The 19,462-nt window shown below is 49.8% G+C and overlaps 6 protein-coding genes across 6 annotated transcripts; 4 read left to right on the top strand and 2 right to left on the bottom strand.

Moving 5' to 3' along the window:
* Positions 1 to 2,605: 2,605 nt before the first annotated feature.
* Positions 2,606 to 3,358, top strand: CTRU02_205298 (uncharacterized protein; the record flags this gene model as incomplete). Its single annotated transcript, XM_036722596.1, has 1 exon — positions 2,606 to 3,358. The coding sequence occupies one exon, from the start codon at positions 2,606 to 2,608 to the stop codon at positions 3,356 to 3,358; it is 753 nt and encodes a 250-aa protein (XP_036585493.1).
* A 584-nt stretch (positions 3,359 to 3,942) lies between these two features.
* On the bottom strand, positions 3,943 to 5,064 carry CTRU02_205297 (uncharacterized protein; the record flags this gene model as incomplete). Its single annotated transcript, XM_070204533.1, has 1 exon — positions 3,943 to 5,064. The coding sequence occupies one exon, from the start codon at positions 5,062 to 5,064 to the stop codon at positions 3,943 to 3,945; it is 1,122 nt and encodes a 373-aa protein (XP_070061637.1).
* Positions 5,065 to 6,581: 1,517 nt separating this feature from the next.
* On the bottom strand, positions 6,582 to 7,718 carry CTRU02_205296 (isopropanol dehydrogenase; the record flags this gene model as incomplete). Its single annotated transcript, XM_036722594.1, has 1 exon — positions 6,582 to 7,718. One exon carries the CDS (start codon positions 7,716 to 7,718, stop codon positions 6,582 to 6,584), a length of 1,137 nt encoding a protein of 378 aa, XP_036585491.1.
* A 3,271-nt stretch (positions 7,719 to 10,989) lies between these two features.
* On the top strand, positions 10,990 to 11,376 carry CTRU02_205295 (uncharacterized protein; the record flags this gene model as incomplete). The annotated part of the gene is made up of 1 exon (XM_036722593.1): positions 10,990 to 11,376. The coding sequence occupies one exon, from the start codon at positions 10,990 to 10,992 to the stop codon at positions 11,374 to 11,376; it is 387 nt and encodes a 128-aa protein (XP_036585490.1).
* Positions 11,377 to 12,675: 1,299 nt separating this feature from the next.
* On the top strand, positions 12,676 to 16,430 carry CTRU02_205294 (mg2+ transporter; the record flags this gene model as incomplete). Its single annotated transcript, XM_036722592.2, has 7 exons — positions 12,676 to 13,457; positions 13,505 to 13,544; positions 13,603 to 14,339; positions 14,390 to 14,906; positions 14,962 to 15,426; positions 15,480 to 15,926; positions 15,987 to 16,430. The coding sequence occupies 7 exons, from the start codon at positions 12,676 to 12,678 to the stop codon at positions 16,428 to 16,430; spliced, it is 3,432 nt and encodes a 1,143-aa protein (XP_036585489.2).
* Positions 16,431 to 18,327: 1,897 nt separating this feature from the next.
* Positions 18,328 to 19,056, top strand: CTRU02_205293 (uncharacterized protein; the record flags this gene model as incomplete). The annotated part of the gene is made up of 2 exons (XM_036722591.1): positions 18,328 to 18,331; positions 18,407 to 19,056. The coding sequence occupies 2 exons, from the start codon at positions 18,328 to 18,330 to the stop codon at positions 19,054 to 19,056; spliced, it is 654 nt and encodes a 217-aa protein (XP_036585488.1).
* Between the last annotated feature and the right edge of the window lie 406 nt (positions 19,057 to 19,462).

Genomic DNA, 19,462 nt, shown 5'->3' with positions numbered 1-19,462 from the left:
TTCGTTGCTTACTCGTGCTCTCCTTTGCCTCTGAATGCTTCGCTCATGGGCTCTTTGTAATCGGTGGAAGTAGGTGATGGAAGCCTAGTCCTGCTGCGTTTTGGCATCACGTAGCACTTCTGGGTTGATCAATAATGTTAACCCATTCTGGGACATACGGGGTTCTTGCAGGGTTCTGGATATTCGTCCAGAAGCCATCGCCCACAAGAACAGTTGTGTCTTGGCAACGAGCTTCCAACGTTTCGAAACAGACATTTCGAACTCATTGCGGAGTATCTTCGGGTGACTTTTTATTTCTGATGACGCTGCCAATTCAACAGTTGTGTGTTTGTTTATCTTTGGCGAACACATCTGGCATTCGGCGGGGTGTCCATATCAAAATCTACACATACCCAGACGACTTGAAGAGACCTGTGGCAAGAGACCTTTTACAACAGTTTGATGACTGATGACCTGGTATATACTGAGGTACAATCGAGTGAAATAGACCTGTGGATGCTTTATCACGACGAGGCGCTTGGTAGCATATGTAGAAACAGACTTGACGTCTCTACGCGTCTCCGTCTCGGTCCTCGTCTACTTTTCTCGACGCTAGCGGTGACTGAACCAAAAAGAAAGATTACTCGATGAGCTTTCTTGTAATTTGAAGCTGAAGACGATCAAATTAGAGAAAGACTTGTAAAAAAACTTGTTCGGGGTTAAACGCCGTCACGTGTGGATTACGTGTGGAACTGCCATTTCACTAGTACCTGTGTCATCGCTGTGTCTCAAATCTACCTTTATGCTTGAAAGTCTAGATACGGCCAAAAAAAAGGGTTAATGGGTTCCAGGCTACCCATAATATAAAACACAGGAAGCGAATAAGTATTTGATGCCAACTTCAGCCTACCCATCTGGGCCTTCCGCACCATATCTTTAATACCATTCGTTTCCCAAAGTGATAAATACTGGAAGATGACGCAGAGCCCAGAAGAACAATGACTGGTTGGAAAGGTTCTTACTCGCGGCGTCCACCCGACAGCTTCTGGCCGCAATTTTTACTAAGCTAGGGGTGGTGTTCTCGGCTACTCGGAATGTCTTTGGTAATGTAGGTTTCACAGGGGGTGAAACGGAATTCCGTTCGTCAATAACAAATAACAGTAAATTGGTTCTAATCGATGGTTCATTATAGTTGAAAGTGGTGTTGTTGACTAGAAGGTGGGGATATTCCCCCTTGGCCTGTCACGTGAGTCTGGGAGGCTTAGGCCTCTCAGCCTGGCGGGCGTGTGGCTGGAAGTGCCACACGACTCCGTATTCCAACTATCGCAACAGGTAACTCACTAATATTTTCCCGTTTTGATATGACTTGAACGTCTTAAAATGATTTCTGGAATTCATATCCGCTGCGCTCAAGTCGGCTGTATATTGCATTCTTTGCTTCACCCTTTGCCTCTGCTAAAATCACTTTACACGAGGCTGCCTTGCCGGGCTCAACATGGTGCAATAGTAAACCCGTCTCAAAAACAGCCTGCAGCTTTTTCTTTTTTATACATAAGTGTCAAAATATGTATATCTAGCAAACTAGCAGTATGATAATGCTAGGTAGATGTAAAGTAAGTTGTCTAGGATTTTTGTTTTTTCAAAAGGAAAGAGTAGGAATGTTATAAAATTTAATAAATATAATGTAAACATACATAAAGTTGACATAGGAGGGTCAGAAAACATTCCCATGACATATGCTTGCGATGCCTGTAAGTAAATCGATGTAGGAGAGCTCGGTCGAGATACTGCATAGTTTCAGATCATCACCTCTGAACAAAACTGCCATTATTGAATTAATTTGGAAAAAACGTACTTTGATCTTATAATAAGTGTTACGCTGACTTGTTTTGCGCCAAATGGTCGGATTCTGGATTCTATTTGGGATGTAATGCTTATCTCAGCACCTTTCCGTTTCTGAAGGCTTCTTTGTCTTAAGTGTCATGATGTGAGAAGATGGCAAGGTTTGTAAACCGCAGTCTTGATGAGCAACCAGCTTCACAGGAGAAATTGTGAGGAACTGTACTTCGAAGGTTGAAGCGCCTGCGCAAGCCTTTAAGCACTAAATGTATTTCAATCAATATTGGCGTGATAAATAGATGGCTCACTGTTGCAGCAACTATGACGCTGATATAATTTTATGAGACTCTCTCAAATGACACATTACGGATGAATGCTCTTCAACAACCTTGAAATACATGCGTGATGAGATACATCAAGCGGGAAGGTCATATTCGTACCTTCCGTTTCCGTGGCAGGTGAAGCCTTTCTCACCCTCCCAGGTTGGTCGCCCACCTGCAATCTTCTTTGCCTTCCAACTACTAACTGGAGAAGAGCCCCATACTTGCCACCTCATTTTCCTTTTCACTCTCACAACGATCCACTAAACCATATCAGAACCAAACATGGCCCCCAAAAGGAATTTTGTTCTTCAGCAAGCCGATTTCTTGAAGGAGAATACAGATGGCCTAATGGCCAGAATTCGAAAGGCGGCGTCTTGGTTAACTGGTCATTCATCAACCAAAACAGATGTAGAATCTACACAAGGTTAGCCTTCCCTCTATACTTGCTGATCTGGATCTCTCTAATGTTAGTATTAGCAGGCATTGAAGACCTCGAGGTCCCCGCGACATCGTTATCTCGTTTCGGAAAGCTACCTGCTGAAATTCGATGCGCAATCTGGCGGGCCTCTCTCCCTCCTCCCCGAGTTTACGAACCCCACCTGAGAGGCATCGATGCCGATCTAAAACCAACTAAATTTTTTGAAGAATGGGCACCGCCAGAGATGAGAGAGTCTTGCCGAGAAGCATACAACATATGCATGTCAGCAGGTAAATTCAGGTTTGGGTACTTCGAAAACTCCCACGTTAGAGGCCTTTGGTACAACAACGACGTCGACGCTATATATTACTCCTGTCAGGATCAGTTGGGAAGCAACTGCTTGGACGGCATTAAAAACATCTATACATCTATGGACATGGCTTTGAGCGGAGATTGCGTTGACGTCTTGATCTATGACCATGGGCTTCATTTATGCCAGCGACTCGTTGTTGCAATGTGGCCAAAGTATCCAATGAGACCTGAGATACTTTCCAGGATACTGGAGATGACGAAGCCAACCTTCCGGCGAATACGAGATCAAGACATTGTGGGAATCAACGAGTACGATAATCAAGATTATCCAGAGGGGGCTGAGGGCGCGCCGATTACCTGGGGCGAGGTTAAGCAAGTCCTTCAGAATCTTTTGGAACAAGGGCGACAACATGTGAGTGGAAACAAAAGCAAATGGGAAAGTAAAGGTCCCTTCGCCTTGGAAGCCGTAGAAGTTTTTCGGAAATGAGAATTCGTGAAAGGCCAAGACGGCACGTTGGAGATTATCATATTTACAGCCTAGGCAAATTAGTGACAAACTGAGGGGGGCAAATACAATGTAGCTTAAATCTCCTTCAACCCGAGATATTTTCGGCAACTGATGGTCGGCTTCCGGGATAAATTGGCAACGAACGTCATGAGATGCAACTTGTGTGCTTGAGCAGCTTTTATATCTAGTCTCTGTATGTGTGTCTTGGGACAGACCATCAGTAATGACAATCTGGTATGGTCTCAATGCTTGCCCTTCCACCTGTAGGTTGACGACAAAGAAGGAGACTCTTACTGGATCGCAGCTATCACAGCCTCCAGAACGCCAAAGAAAAGTATACCAAACGCCTTTGCGTTCCCTCCTAGCCTCGTTCGGCACAGCGAAATACCATAGGAAATGAGTAAGAAAGTAAAATGTCTGATCCTGTAACCGTGCCAAACCTCATGCCATAAACTATCCGAATCCAACACGCCGCGTCCTGATGCTTGCCTGATCATGATGCATGCCAATGTCGCGAAGAACCCGCATTACTGTTGAGAAGTTCGCACCCATATTAGTGGTACCTAGTCAAAGAGACCGGGTCTGGCTCTCAACATCTCCATACCTGCAAACTTGGGAATTCTGCTCTCACTGAGGCCCCTGGCCTGAATCACGTGTTCCTTCCACAACTGCTCGACGATGCGCTTGACGTCCTTCCAGTGAGCAACATTTCCTATCTCTGTCGACATCTCCATGGGGTAATCATGAACGCTGACAATATCATCGTCTTTCAGTGTGTACAACTTAGGTGGCATGCGGGGATGGGGAAGACATGAGCGGTATTCCCAGTCCACAGCTTGCAGCATGATGATCTCGCGGCAAGAGGTAAAGTAGTTGAGAATAACATCTATCTTGGCGTTGCAATTGTCCTTGTTCATGAGCTTGGTATGAGGGAGGGCGACGCGGACGATACGTGACATGTCGATGTTAATCCAGCTCGTAGGTTCCGCACGTAGATAGAGGATATCCTCCGAGTGGTTGAACCACACACCCTTGTAGTGGCTGCCAAACAGGCCGAACTCGAAGCGCCCGGTCTCGAGAAAGGCCGTGTTCGCTTCTTTGCAGGCTAGACGAAGCTTAGGCGTCTTATGAGCGGTGATGGCCATGTCGGGAAGGCCGGATGCAATGCGGGTGTTGACAACAGGGTTGTTTTGTGAAGGGTCCGGTTGAGTGACACGCATGAGGCGATGAAAGTGCACATCAGGACCGGATAACTCGAAAATTCTTCCACCTGGTAGGGCGAACTTCCAAATCTTCATGCGAAGCTCGAGCGGAAGCTTCTTGAAGAGATGAAACTCGGCTTTGGGGAATGAATGGCGAGGGTGTTTATGACCATAGGTATCAATGCCAGAGCCGGGGTATGGGGTAAGAAGGGCTTTGGAGGAGTCAATTTTCTTGTCTTGCTCTATTGAACAAATTAGCATGGATGGAGCAGCATAAATATCAGGGTGAAACATGCCATGTTGGGCTCGCATACCCTTATTACTCTCAATCTTCTTGCTCTTCTCCTTCAAACCTCTGTTCTCCTGGACAGCGGCATCGGAGAGAACCTGAAGGGGGTCGACTTGGGCAACGGTGAGTTGAGACTGACTGTTAGCCACCCCAGAAGCAACGGCTGCGCGGACGTAACCCTGAACGGCCGCCATCAGCGTCTCGGTCGCAGCAGCCAGCGGATCGATGACCGAACGGTCAGCCATGATGAAGCAAGGATACCTGAGTGAAATGAGAGAAAATCCGACAAGTTAGGGATGAGAAGGACTGCTTACCTGGATGACTTGGAGATATCACGTACTCTCTACCAAATTTACCGTGAGAATGATGTTCTGTAACAGATGCATGAAAAGGCGCAAAAACAATCTGATTATGATGTGATAACGAGGTTTCGTCACAGTGATGGTGGAGAGGAAGCGCGTCTGGTGCAGAAAACAAAGAGTGATCGTGTTGTGGTTGTAGCGCCCAGTGGCAGGAAGTGTGTCAGAAGTCCCTCCGCTCAGATTGGGAAGGCGGCAGCGTCTCCTGCCTTCCTGGGGGAGGTCGACGTGAAATGAAGTCGATGGCGAGGATGAGATGAAAGTGAATTTCAAATCTGGGGGCCTCAGGCTGGAAGGTGTCGCCAACTGTCTGTTTCTCAGATTGATTGGTGCAGATCTGGGTCGATGAAAGGAACTGGGCAGGAAGCACACCGGTCAAACAAATCGGTGCAGAGTGCATCACGTTGGCAAGCGCCCCCCGCCATGTGGTGAGCAGGGATCGCAGTAGTGGACGACGGGAGCGATGTTAGTGTCCGGGGAAGGGACACAGTGCACGGGCCTTCAGTTCGGGTGAACAACGCTGTATTAGCCACCGACCAGAGTGATCATTGTTGAAAGTGATGGTTGAATACTGACAGTACCAAGGGACAAAGCTCGTTATCCTTAAGCAAGGATACTGATGGTAAAATATTGCACATACATATCAAAAGAAGCAGACCCAAGGTGTGATAATTGCTCATGAGGCAATAATCTCGAGGTACCTACCGCGAATTTTTCGTCAACTGCATTCAGTGTTTGCGAGCCTCAAATCAGCCACTAAGTAATATCTGCACGTCAGCCAGCCGAGCTGTTTTAGACATGCCCTGCTTCTTCTTTCCATTTCAGGCAAACTATTAGATTCTCAATCGGTAAATACAGTAAGCTTTTAACCGGCCAGGGTTGGCTAATACGTACCTGCCCTCCTGCCCTTCCTTCACAACCAGTGTACTTACAAAAACCAAAGAGAGAAAAAAAAGAAAAGAAAAGAGGGTCAGTACCTAACAAACAGATGACACCAGCAGCTAGCCAATTCAGACTACAACAATGCAGTACAGACTTGCTGGTGAATATTGTCGCTGCCGCGAAAAAGACCAGAAAATTTTGTCTGGTGAAAGTTATGTAAATAACGCCCCAAAACAAAGTAAACTCTTTGATAACGATCTGGCAAAGTGACGCGATTGAATAAGTATCATTGGCAAAGCCTTTTGCGTATTTCATGATATCATGCTTGATTAAAGTCTTCGTATTCTCCTGGTCCTTCCAGTTTATTGGAATCATCTCAAGAACTCATGTGAACCTTTATACATTTTCGCCTCGTCTAACTTAGAGCATGTACCATAACGTACTTACTTCATCATTTCATACTGAGCCGTTTACCAAGAGTTGGGCGCGATGACGGTGTAGTTCCTCCAACCACCATTGACTCTTGCATGCTCGATAGCTTCGTGGTGCTGGTCCAAAGAGAATACCGCTAGCTCGCTGCCACTCTCCTTTCCGATGCGCAATTGGCCACCCTCAATCATTCTAATCAACTGTTCCAGTGTCCGGCGCTCGCACATCCACTTGCCTACCAACTTCAGGTTCCTGATGGAAAAGGGCGCGTAAGGGATCGTCAGGGTTTCGCTAGCACCGCCACTTAGAACTATTCTTCCCTCACGCTTCAGCACACGCAGGGCAGCACCAAGGTAAGGCGGGTTCTTGAGCTCGCCGGGGGTCCAGTCGTTGTATACTTCGGCTCCGGCGCCGTTGGGGGTCGCTTGAAAGATGGCGGCGGCATCGACCTCGTCATCACCAGTCATAACAACCGTCTTGAGGCGGGGGTGATCATTAAGCTTCTTGCGCATAGCCGCGAGCTTATTCTCACTTCTTCCAAGAGCAATGACGTTGGCACCAGCAGTGAGAGCGATTTCAACAGCCAGACCACCAAAGGAGCCACCTGAGGGGCCGATGACGACTGTTTCGGCGACCTTCACGTCAGCCGCCTCAAGAAGCGCACCCGCAGCGACCGAGTAGTGTGCAATAGACTGCAGGACGGCAGGATCATAGCCCAGGTCGCCAAAAAGGCGCTTCTCATCCAAAAGGTAGACGTTTTCGAGCGGCACTTTCTGGTACTGCTGCAGCGAACCGTCACGCCATTCCTGGGTGAGCTTTTTTCCCTCGTTACCATGGCCACCAATATGACCGATCATGATCATCTTGCCCGGATCATCGCGACCGCGAGTGGTAGCATCCACGTAAACGAGGTCGCCCTCTTTGAGCTTGACAGCGTCGGGGCCCACTGCATGAACACGGCCGACGGCATTGGGATTAGGGACATAAGGAGGCGGCAGGTTGATTGCCTCAAGCTTTCCAGAGTGAACGAGATGGGTATAAGGGACAATGGGTGCCGCCAGGATCTTTACGACAACCGTGCCCGTAGGGGCCTCTGGAATAGGGAGGTCGATGACTTCAGCAGGCTCGGAGTAAGATGCGAGCCAGAGAGCTCTGTTGGTGCCGGTTGAAGAGCTCATTTTGAAAGGCCGAGTCTTGGTTTCTTTGAGAATGGTAAACCAGAGCAAGAAAAGTTGATAATAATGATTTAATTATTGAACTGTACCGCCAGAAGTTCTAGAATTGCGAAGGGCAAGCAGCCATTATTAAAGGGAATCGGGAAGGCGTCAACGTTTCTCGGGCCGGTTCTTGAGTCCGATTTCAGACGGGGACGGTGGAGTTGACTACATAAGAGCGCAGTTCGGCTCACTTGTGATGTCCGTGAAGGATGGGGGTCCAGACGAGGTGTCATCTTGAGGTGGAATAGTGACGTTAACGGATTTCGCCCGGCCGTCCCAATCGCGAGCGCTGTGCCATCAGGCAAGTCCACCTAGCGCATTTGAACTCTAAACCTCATATCGGCCCTTATTTGTAAGCCTGTGCTGAAATGATTATAGAGTGCAATCAAGTTCGTGAGAGGATTAGCATCACGTCCGTTAGGCGCCGGCTGCGCTCGAGCCGCTCTTGTGGAGTCAGTACCTACAGCCCTGCAAAGCACCCGCCTGAACTGGTGACAGTTATCCAATCCGTAAGTATCGGTTGATATGTGGATCCGATCGCTTCACTGAACAGGCAATTTGCATGACTAGTTTCGGCTGGGATGTGTTTTCACCTTATATCGCCTATGCCCCAGATAATTCACACAACTTGCCAACGGCCGGACTTTTTGGGCTTTCCTCTTGATGCCGCTTATGTAAGACTGCTGACAACATCACATGTAGCAACCTCTTATGGTTGATAATCACATAATTCAACCTCAACACATGGCAGAAAATGAGAAGGTTTTTTTTCTGTGATGAATTCAGGGTATCCGAAATGCACCGTTAACTCAGTGTGGATAGCTCCCACCAGCACTTTGTCATATTCGTAGATAGATAGCCCTTGTAGCTGAACAAACTTGGCTTTGATTTAGTGTGGTTCAGTCTGCAGGTTAAGTCATGGTTATGAAGCGAGGTAGAGAGGGCGACCAAAAGGATATGCCAGGGGTGTGTTGTACTTGTGGCTCTTTCTTATTTCTCTTTGAAAAACATTACACATGATATCCTACAAAGCTAACCTGCCCCAATAGCATGCTGCTGGGCTCCGGAAGGACAAAGATGCAAGCCATTTGTGTGTTTGTGGTCAGTAAGAAAGAAAAAAACCGTGAATGATGAATTATTTAACATATGAACCATGGCCAAGCAGCACTTGCCTCCACTTGCTCCAAATCTTGTGGACTTGTTCCCTAAATTAAGTAGCCATTAAGCCTAGTCAGCGAGGTAGCCTTGGTAATGCAAAAGAGTTTACATGCTCAACTTCAACGACAACATTGTGACAGACTTTAAGCGCATAGTAGCGATAGCGTCACGTTGAAGAGTCAACCTCACTACTAAAGGAGGCTGTTGAAGTGTTTAAACACCGGCTTTAAAGCAATACAGGGTCAAACCGAGGGAGTCCACACATTGTGTTTGATATCAAATACTGCAAAATACAAGTTCCAGCTCTTGAAAGCAAGAACGATCTTATAATAGCGTTACGTTCTTTCCTTCTACTTTAGAAGGCGTCTTAGGCATGATTGAAAATAAAAAATAAACCTCGCGCAATGTAAACAGTACCGCTACACAGGCTGTTTCTCAACTGCTTACATGGGACTCAGCTCTCAAAAATCAACCTATCGTACCTTTTATTTTCTTTTCGGCAGGTAGTTATTTTGTGAAGTTTGCTACTTCGCCCTTGCCCGTCTTCCTTCTATTTTTGCGCAACCCTTCATCCACACACCATCGTTCTATTCTGTCGCGTTGCAAGAGTTTTCTTTTATCACCGTTGACTCTTTGCACATACTTTGATTTAATATCTTCTTCTTTATTTCAGAAAGCTCAATATCTTTGCTTTCTACAACCTTATTCACTCCCGATTATCCGTTCTTGCCTCTGTCACGATGTCTTCCTGGGCCAAGGTCGCCACGGGCATGAAACCTAATCCTTTACGTGAAGATATCAACAACGAATCACCTTCTACTCCCTCTTCTGTCCCAACTATTCTTACACCTGCAGCTGCTCTTGCGGCTGCTCACTCTGGCGTTCTCGTTGACCATGAGATTGTTCAGAGCGCGCATTCCGCCTTTACTGACATGACGACCTCACGCGCAGAATCTGATCCTGGCTCAGCCCTTTCACCCCTTCCAGCTTCTTCACAAACTGAAGAACTCGTCGCTACCACTACTTCTTTCCCCAAAGGGGAGGCTTCAGATATCGCCAACACCATCAACTCCTCCACTCCCGCCTCCATCACCACCACCACCATCGCCATCGACGAAATGGCGAATACGAAGAGAATGGAGAAGCAGGCGGCAAAGGCCGCCGCCGCCGCAACAGCCGCAGAGGCTATTGAATCTCCAGCCGGCTCTTCTTTTGCGGCCCCATCCTCGGCCACCGAGGATACGCAGAAGCAGAAGAGCAAGAGGAAGAAGAAGAAGACGAAGAAGCAGAAGAAGAAGGACAGTAAGGGCAAGGGGATCGCCCTCAACTCTTCTGTTGAAGAATCCGACGTCTCTTCTACCGAGGCTGAGGCGGCAACTGCAGCTGCCGCTGATCAGAAGAAGGAAGAGGCCGATAAAAAGGCGCTGGAAAGAGACCGTCGCCGCAAGTAGGTGTTATAACTTTCGAAGAGATGAAACCAACGATCGCTAATGTTTGCAGACTCTTTGGAGCCAAGCATGGCCACGATCTTACTATAATCCTGGGAAAGGACCGTACGAGCATTAAGGTCCATCGAGACATTATCGTTGCTGAGTCTAAGTGGATGGCAGACCGACTTCCTCCAGCCGACAAGGTAGGCAATCCTGTTCTCGACCTATTGTCATTCAGTTTAATCTAACTTGTTTCATGAAAGAATGGCATGACTACTTTCCACCTGCCGGATTGGACTTCAAACATGATGGGCCCAATCTGCACATTCCTTTACACGGATGGTGAGTATTCACACAGACGACAGTTTCCCTTTGAAATTTATTTTTTCTGATGTCCAATTCCACCTTTAGTTATGCCCGGTTTGAACGTCAACCGCGAGAAGAAATGGGACTTGCGTTTTGTCCTCTTCAATGTCATGACCTATCGCTCTGCTGCGTCTCTTGAGATCAAGTCGGCGGTCAATCACGTGCTGAGCAACATCAAGGAGGCCTCAGATTACTATGGCCCTCTTCTGTCTGGTCGCTTCTATCACTTCAAGTTTTCTAAACCCGGGTCCGTGGAGAACCTCGAAATTCCTTTTCGCATGGCCTACATATGCCTGTACCAGGAGGCGAGCCACCCTGACGAGATGAGAGAGATGAAGGCGTATCTTGCAAAGCTATTCGTGGCCATCCTCCCTTTCATCCGCCGTCAGCCTGCGTACAAAGATCATATTTCGGGTTTTTGGTCCAACCTGCCGTTTCCCTGGCGGGAGGACATGAGGGCCTTCTACGATGAGGGCCTTCTCAATGAGTACGCGCAGATCTTCGACACAAAGGGCAATTGGATCGAAGAGGAGCACGGCGAAGAACAGACTGAACCGCAGAATCTTAGTGCCCCTGGTCCTTCTTCTGGTGCACCTCCTTTCTACGGTGCTTCAGTTGATGAGATGACTCGACGTATGAGAGATGCTAATGTGCGGGACTTCTGAAGACGCCTTGAACTTGGGGTCACCTCGATCACGGATCAAACCACATCGATCATTCACCTCGACTGCTAATTATAAGGAACGCGACGAGGACCTTCAAACTTTGCGCAGCACGAAATCAGACGGCTTTGGCAGTATAAGAGCTTCATCTTTTCTTTCTGTTTTCCTCCCTTCTTTTTCTCTTCTGTCTAGGGACAAACGATGTCCCTCCGATGCAACAATAGCAAGTTGGACTCTCATAGGTTGTATGGATTGGTTCCTCAACGTCAACCAACTGATCACAAATTCTGATGGCCCCTTGACGCAAGGATCTGGGACACTGATGGATACGTACTACATGCCTGGGTTACTTCCTATTCTATTTGCTCTTGATACGGAGGTTTTGCTTTGAATTTCTCGGCCGACCAAGTCACCTATCAGACCTCGCTGGCCTATATTCTAAGACATGGATGGATGGGAACGAGTCCTCGCAATATTTGCGTCCTCGTTTTTTTCATTATTTTCTTTTCTTGTTTTTTCCCCCTTTCATTAGTTGGTCAGATGAGATACCATTGGGATTTGGTTTTAGGATGGGAAGAGATCTTTCCTTGCCTTGATTACGTTGAACTCGGAGTGCAGGGATCACGAACCTCTGTTGTCTTTATCAGACACTCGATTAGGATGGGAATTGAACGAGGTCCGAGTGTGTGCTACTTTTATTATCTTTTGATGAATTGTGACTACTGTGAACGCCTCAGGGAGGCCATGTCGAGATGGAAGAACTCGTCTTGTCGTTAATCTAACGATGCAGGTACACCCCCATCAAAGGCCACCAGCAAGCGCCGATTTAATGTTCCAGTGGCTGGGCTCGGCGCCGACGCCTGCTGGGGCCTCCCGTGTCAACCGCTGAAAGTGGCGGGGAAGGGGTCGCTAACGTGCGCTAGTCATCCTGTGTGCCTGGAGCCACAGCGCTCGGATGGTGCGCATGGTCACTAGGCCTTCTGTTAGTGCCGGCCCTGCCACTTGATTGCGACCTCAACGTGAACTCGGTGGCTGGCCAAGTTGGCTGGGTGACATTGGGGGAAGCATTATTGCAGGCATTTTCTTACTTAAGAGGTTACAAACTATTCTGAAACTCCCCGATCTGGAAATTGAGGCGTTCGAATATTGAAACTATTGGAATCTGCTTGCTGTTTGAACAAGAACGACGAATAATCGACCAACTAAGAACGTTGGCGAGCACTTACAACGACATCTGAACGACCACACTGTATCGGAAACACCACACTCCCGCACAGGACACAGTGCGTATTTACCCTAAAAATGTATGAACCTCATAGAGAACAACGCCGCCGAGGCCATTCACTCTTCCCACCAAGAACATCAACGCAAAGCCTTCGGAGTCAGTACAGCAGGGGTGCGAACCTTGTGCAACTGATCGAGGACTTCCGGAAACAGGATGACATATATCTCCCAGTCCCACCAACGCCACCACCGCGGGCTCCTGGACGGCGGCGGTCGAACCGGTCGTTACTTCAACCTATGGTCCGTTTTGCATCGCCTCTTGAGACCACTGCACTCAGGTGGCGACCGAAGACGCCTATGGCACCGCCTGTTACGTACGACTCATCACGACAGCAGACTCCTATTCTTCCTTATGCGGTACCAGAAGAGGAGGAAATACCTCAGCCGCCCTCGCAGGAACCATCGCCACTCTCCGTTTACGAGGATGCTGAAGAAGACGACCAGAGCCTAAACTTGGATGGGTTTCCGATGCCGCCTGAGTTTATGAACCGGGAGTATCTCACTCCCGTTCATGAGGCCGATGACTGGGTTGATATTGAAGATACCACAGGCAAGGTGTACGCCTTTGATCCTGCTCGACCGTCAGCCGATCCGACAAGAGATGATGATGATGAATCTGATCTGGAGATGCCATTCTCCGACGACAATACCTTGAGAGGAGAAGATCCGCCACTCAGCAGAGCGTTTTATGTTTATGAATCACGGTATACTGGGCAGGGTGTCCTGGGCGGTTCACATTCCGCAGCTCTAGAAATCGTTTACGATGCGAGGCGTCGGAGACAGTCCTTGTTTAGATGGCTGTGAGTATAATACCAAGCTCGCTCTTTCAATGCTAATTGCTTTCCAGGCACGTGCAACAAGACATGATGAACTTCGATGAACTCACAGTACGTTCTTCCTTCCTCTCCTTTCATTTAAAGTAAATTCGAGTTGACGGCCCTCCAGAATGAAATTTCACGTTGCCTATCAGAAAGCGAGCAGAACGACATCCGAAAGCTTCTTTCCGATGTAAGAAAAGATTACTCGAAGACTGTTCGGACCTCTAGAGATACAACTGTGAAGCATATGGAGCCTGGCTACCTCCAGCTTCCTCTCCAGGACAGAGAGACGACGAAAGGGTCGCAGACAGGCAGTCGATCGGTCACATGGCTCTGTATCCCTTATTTCTCGCTTGAGGAATACTCCGGAATCCAGGCGACCGGGAACCCAGGAGCTTATCCACCCCAAACGCTTCTTCAGTCGTCCTTCTCACGAAACTCTCAGAAGCGGGACATGCAACAGGCGACGCGGCAGATTGGTAATGGAGACAAGAATTTCTGCTTTCATATTCGCCAGCTGTGGTGCATTGTCCTCGACAACTCACTTCTCATCACCTGTGGTTCCATGTCTGAGGCAACGCTACGCGGCGAAACCGTCAGCCTTGTGTCGGAGCCTGCCAGAGATCCTACCTTGGGAGCGGATTCCAAGAGAATTCTCATTCAATACGGGGATTCGGTGATGTGGTCCTTCCCACTTGCGGAGTGTCAGACTTGGTTCGCCTTTATTGCTCACTTCTCGGACTTCTGGCCCAAAACAGTGCGCTTTCAATTCAACGGTCGCCTGCTCACGGAAAGCCGATGGTGGAAGGTTATGCAGTTCGCCAAGACGTCACGCAGAAATGTTGTCATTACAATGGAAACTTGGTAAGTTTACCCAGCCCGAACGACGAACAGGAGTATCTAACGCAACCCAGTCCTCCACCTCAACTCCCGCCCAGCGGCATTTTGAAACCGATTGGACACGCCGTGGGCAGTTCTGGATCTCAGCCTGGGGTTGTGCTTCAGCCAGCTCCCCTTTTGCCGGGAAAGCACTTGAGTTACCCCCCAGGGCATGGTAAGGCTCACGAAAAGTTTCACGTCTTCAGCTGGGCCGGCCCTCATTCTACGAGTCCAACCGATGGACCCAATTTTATCGCCCTCCAAAAGCAGCTTTCAGACGTGGAAGATTTCCTAACAGCAGAGACAAATGGGCCAGACCGCCGTGCTTACTTGGACGCCGAGGTGTCAACACGGGATACGGTCTACGCATATCTGGAACAGCAAGGACTAGCTCTTCAAGATGTGAAGAACAAGCCATGGAAGAAACAAGATTACGAAGAGCGCGTCGACATCTTCAATGCGGCGGATTCGCTATTCAGATTTTTCTTGCCTCCCCTTTTTGATGGGCCGACAACGGACAGATTTTGGGGAGCTATCATGAACCTAGTCTGGGTAAGTTCAGCTTCGAAGCTGCTACTAATCCCGCCACGTCGCTAACATGCTTCAGGTATCCTTATCTGATGACATGGAAACCGAAAGTCATCCACATGCGCTTGACAAGAGGCGGCGCGAGGCAGTCTTTGCCAATGCACCATCAATTCGGAAAGCCCTTCGTCAGCTAGCCCTTCCCATCATGGCCTTGAAGGGAATATTGTCTTACGCTGAGCCAACGGATCGCCTCGAGATCGACGTACCCGTGGACCTGATCCGTGCCTGGTTGCATCTGGTCATTAGCCTGGTCTATGCCAGTCATGATACGCACATGTGGGAGGACCACCTCGACGTAGCCGATTCCCTCGTCAAGAGTGGTATAAAGCACATTATGGAGAACCTGTCAAATCTCAAACTCCTGGAAAGGTCTTCTGTCCTTCCGTTGGAGATTGTGTCGCTGATCAGCTATGATCTCCTTTCCAACACCTCCGGAAGATTCGCAGGCATTAGCGATACATACTCAGAGTATCTTAAGGCTTTGGTAAGCTTGTTTTTGAGTTGATTGCCGTCGTTTCAACTGCTGACCATCCGCAGGAAAACGATATTGCGAATGGGGCGTCGGATGCGTCCTACCAACAGCGAATAAACTTTCTGCGACAGGAGGTAACTGTGATAAACCGCACGATAGCAGCGCAAAACTTTGTTTTCAACTCTATCCTAGCCTCAAGAGACCAGGGTTTATCTACAATACCAAAAACTCGCCGTCTGAACCGCAGCCATTTTAACCGAGCAGACGGACGAGCCAACTTCCAGGACGGCCTGCGGTCTCATTTACGCATGGCAAGGAACAGATATGCGGACGACGAAGAGGGAAACCTTCTTCTGGACTCAATCGCCGAAGTATCGGACTTTTACAAACTCCCGTCCACGGACTCTGCCGGCTTCAGGGATCTCCTCGCCGCTGAATGTACCCAGTTACTGGAGCGGCGAACGAGGGATTTTGACGAATATGCTGAGCAAGCCGACGTGCTTGAGCAAACTGTAAGTCTAACATGCCAACATGTGTTGGGCACTTGGACGAGATTGCTGACTAGAGCCTAGAACCTAAACAACGCAGCAGTGACGAAGGACCGACAGGAACAAGCAATTTACGCCTTCACCATTGTCACCATCATTTTCCTGCCCCTAAGCGCCGTTTCAAGTATCTTCGGGATGAACACGAGCGATATACGGGATATGGAGGCGGGGCAATGGATTTACTGGGCATCCGCGATACCCGTCACAATTTTGGTCATTATACTCGGGCTGTGGTGGATGGGAGAGCTGGGCCACCTGTTCAACTGGATGGCCAGCAAAGTGCGAGGCGAGGACAACTTCGGGTCAAGGTTGTCTCCCCACACGGACATCACAGAAAAGCCAGATCACCATGATGCGACGGCCGTGCTCCCCCGACCGTTAGCTGTGTACACACGGCCACCGTCAGGCAAACAGGCCTTTGTGAGGCGGCTTGACACACAACTAGGGATGCGCCAGCATCAACGCTGAAGTCGGCGGATCCTGAACGCGCCTCGCGGCGGCGCTAGCTGCGGCGATGGGATAACACCATCAGGCTCTGGTCGGACGGCGGCCAGCTGGCTTGGATAGCATCAAGATGGTTCAGGGCGTCCTCATCCAAGGATGTAACAGGGACTCTGCGCATAGGCAGACAGGCCTAGATTTGGCCGGGGCAGGGAAGAAAAAACGGCAGCTAAAGGTTGGGCCTCGAATGCATGGCCGGGTCTTTAGCCGGGACAAGATTCAGGCCCATGCAGCCAAACACACGATCGTCAGATGAGATCGTGGCCGCCTATCGCCTTGGCATTGAGTAGAGCGCCCAACCAGTGTTGAGCCGGCCTCCAAAATCTCGTGGAAAAGCAAGACTTGGGAGTTGTTCTCTCTCTTTTCTTGCCCAACGCCGCAGGCTACAGAACCCCAATTGGGCAACGGCGCTACTGCGTAGGAGATGGTTGGGACGACGATGGAGCTGCCAGCGCACCCAATCTGACAAGCTCAGCCCTGTAACCCCACGATCAGGGGTCCCCCAACTTTGGCGGCCGAGCGCATCTGGCGAAATGGCGGTGCGGTGCGATCCCTCCCCCGCCAGCAGGCGGGCGGCAGGTCAGTGAGCAAGCCGTGGGATGAGGTTGCAACAACCTTGATTTCTGCGGCGCTGACAGTAGTGACGGACAGCACGCATTAAGCAGGCAGGACGCAGGGCGGGCGCTCGACGAGTAACTGGGCCGGAAGCAATCGAGACCGGGGGACGTCAGCCGGAGAAGCTAGGGGGCAGGGCCCCTCCTTGAGGAAGGGCACGAGGCCCGAATCTTGATTTTGGCGTGACGTGCCTACTGGCGTCATAAGGCCTCAATTGCCCAATCGCGGGCGCTGGTCGACCACCCAAAGGAACCGAAGAGGGTGGAAGGGGAAGGGAAGGGTCTCGCTCAGGTAAGAAGATGGAGGAGGATAAGCGGAAGGGAAGGACGGGATGCCCTGGTATGGTTGGGTGACGAGGATGAAAGCTCATAGCGTTTTTGTTGTTCTGCTAAAAAGGAAATGTCATTATTTTCTCGCTGGCTTCGCTTCCCATTCGCGGGGGAGTCTTTGACTAGAATGTACCCAGGATCCATAGAACAGGCTGTGTTTCTTGCATGTGGTCCATCGTCCCCTCTTTCGTGCATCCCTCCGGTCGGGCTTCCCGCTGCCGGTACTACTGAGCCTCTCGCGATGCGATGCTTGCTAACTACTCAGAAGCTGCAAGTCGACCCAGTCTACCTGGATGTCCCATCTAGATTGGGCGTCCCGGTCTAGCTTAACCCGACACAGCCTGCTGCGCTAATATAGGTCATTATCGTGTTAATCTTTTTTCTATGCGAGACGACTTGGGGTAGTGGTAGTGGTGGTGATGTTGGTGTTGGTGGTAATGGTGGTGTGGTGGTAGCGGTGGTAGTGGTGTGGTGGAGTGTTGGCCAGCCGGTGACAGTGACATTTTGACGGCGCATTCCCTCACTCACCCATTGGACCTCTCCCCTGCCCCCCCCCCCCAAGTACGTAGTTATATAATGAATAGCACATCTCCCGCCCACCGTCCCTGTCTTTCCACCTTATTTAGCTCCATCGCCACCGGCTTTTCTTTTCGAATCTGAAGTGATCATCATCCATCACTTTCCACAAACGCACAAAGCACCCCCTCGCCAGTCCCGCCAAAGAAACTCGTCCCATATTCGGACCCCTCCAGGTCACGACGGACGCAATCTGCGCCTACCCGCAACCCAAAACACAGTCTCCCATCACCCACTCTCTCGGTGTCGCATAGTCGCACCCAGTGTAGGCCACTTGGCGCACTCAGATTTCGTTTCCCAAGAAACACAAACAAAATCCCTTTGGTACGAACCAGGCGTCCAAAATGGGTACGTGTAAAATCCCCTTACCCTCTCTCCCCCTGACGTCATAAAATGAATCTTCTTACTGACCTGAGCAAACAGCATCGTCAAAGGAATACTATGAGTATCATCATCACCACCGCCACCACCATCACCACGGCGCAAAGAAGCGCCTGTATCTTGAACCTCCCACCAACGGCGCCGTTACTGTGCGCACAAAGAAAACGACTTTCATTCCCGCCCGCGAGCCAACGCCGCCTCCCATCATTGTCAAGCCATGCCCTCCACCTCCGCCTCCGGTAGAAGTCAAGCCGCCGCCTCCGCCTCCTCCCGCTCTGCCGTGTCCTCCTCCGCCCCCCGTAGAGATCAAACCCGTCCCGCCGCCGCCGCCGCCCCCGCTGGTTGTTGAGCCCATTGCTCCTATTGAAGTTATCGCGGTGGACGTTGAGCCGAGCAGCAAAAGCAGCAAGTCCTCACGCAGCAGCCGCAGCCGCTCACACTCGCGGCACGGCAGCCGGGACAGAGAGAGAGACGTGAGAGAGGTGTACGTCGAGCGGGAGAAGCTTGTTCCTGTCCGTGTGCCCTACCCCGTCCCGGTCCCTGTCGAGCCGCGATATGAGACCTTCAGATACGTGGAGGGGAGGAGGTATTCGCCCCCGAGGATGCTCCCGCCTCCGCCGTCTGAGGAGGAGAGGATGAGGGTCGTCATTTCGGACCGGAGGCGGGAGAGGGAGTACTTCCAAAGGCGTTAAACTGCCCGATTCTTTACTTTGAACTCAATTCTTGACAAGGAACTTTCTGATACATTACGTTTTTATGACTCCGGACTCTGGACGAGTCTTTTCATTTCTCTACGGCGTAGTTGGAATACTGATATCACACGAGACTGGGAGGACATCTTCTTTTGTAATTTGGCTGTTGGATTTAAGAGCAAGCGACAATGGCGAGGGTATTTGGGGTATACGATATGAAACAAAGATAAAGATTTATGATATCTAAAGAAATAAACGGCCTTTCTCTGTTATACTTTTCGCAGAATATGAAGTGCGACACTGGTGTGCGATAGCCATGATGATATCTTGCAACTAAATTTTACTCACAATCCCTCCATATATTTCTGCTGCCCGCATCAAATGAACTCTTCAGCTCCGGCCATAT

The sequence above is a fragment of the Colletotrichum truncatum genome (genome assembly GCF_014235925.2).
Source record: "Colletotrichum truncatum strain CMES1059 chromosome Unknown Contig_0003, whole genome shotgun sequence".
Classification (NCBI taxonomy): Eukaryota; Fungi; Ascomycota; class Sordariomycetes; order Glomerellales; family Glomerellaceae; genus Colletotrichum; species Colletotrichum truncatum.
The sequence above is the reverse complement of the archived record's forward strand: the minus strand, read 5'-3'. Positions and strand labels throughout refer to the sequence as shown.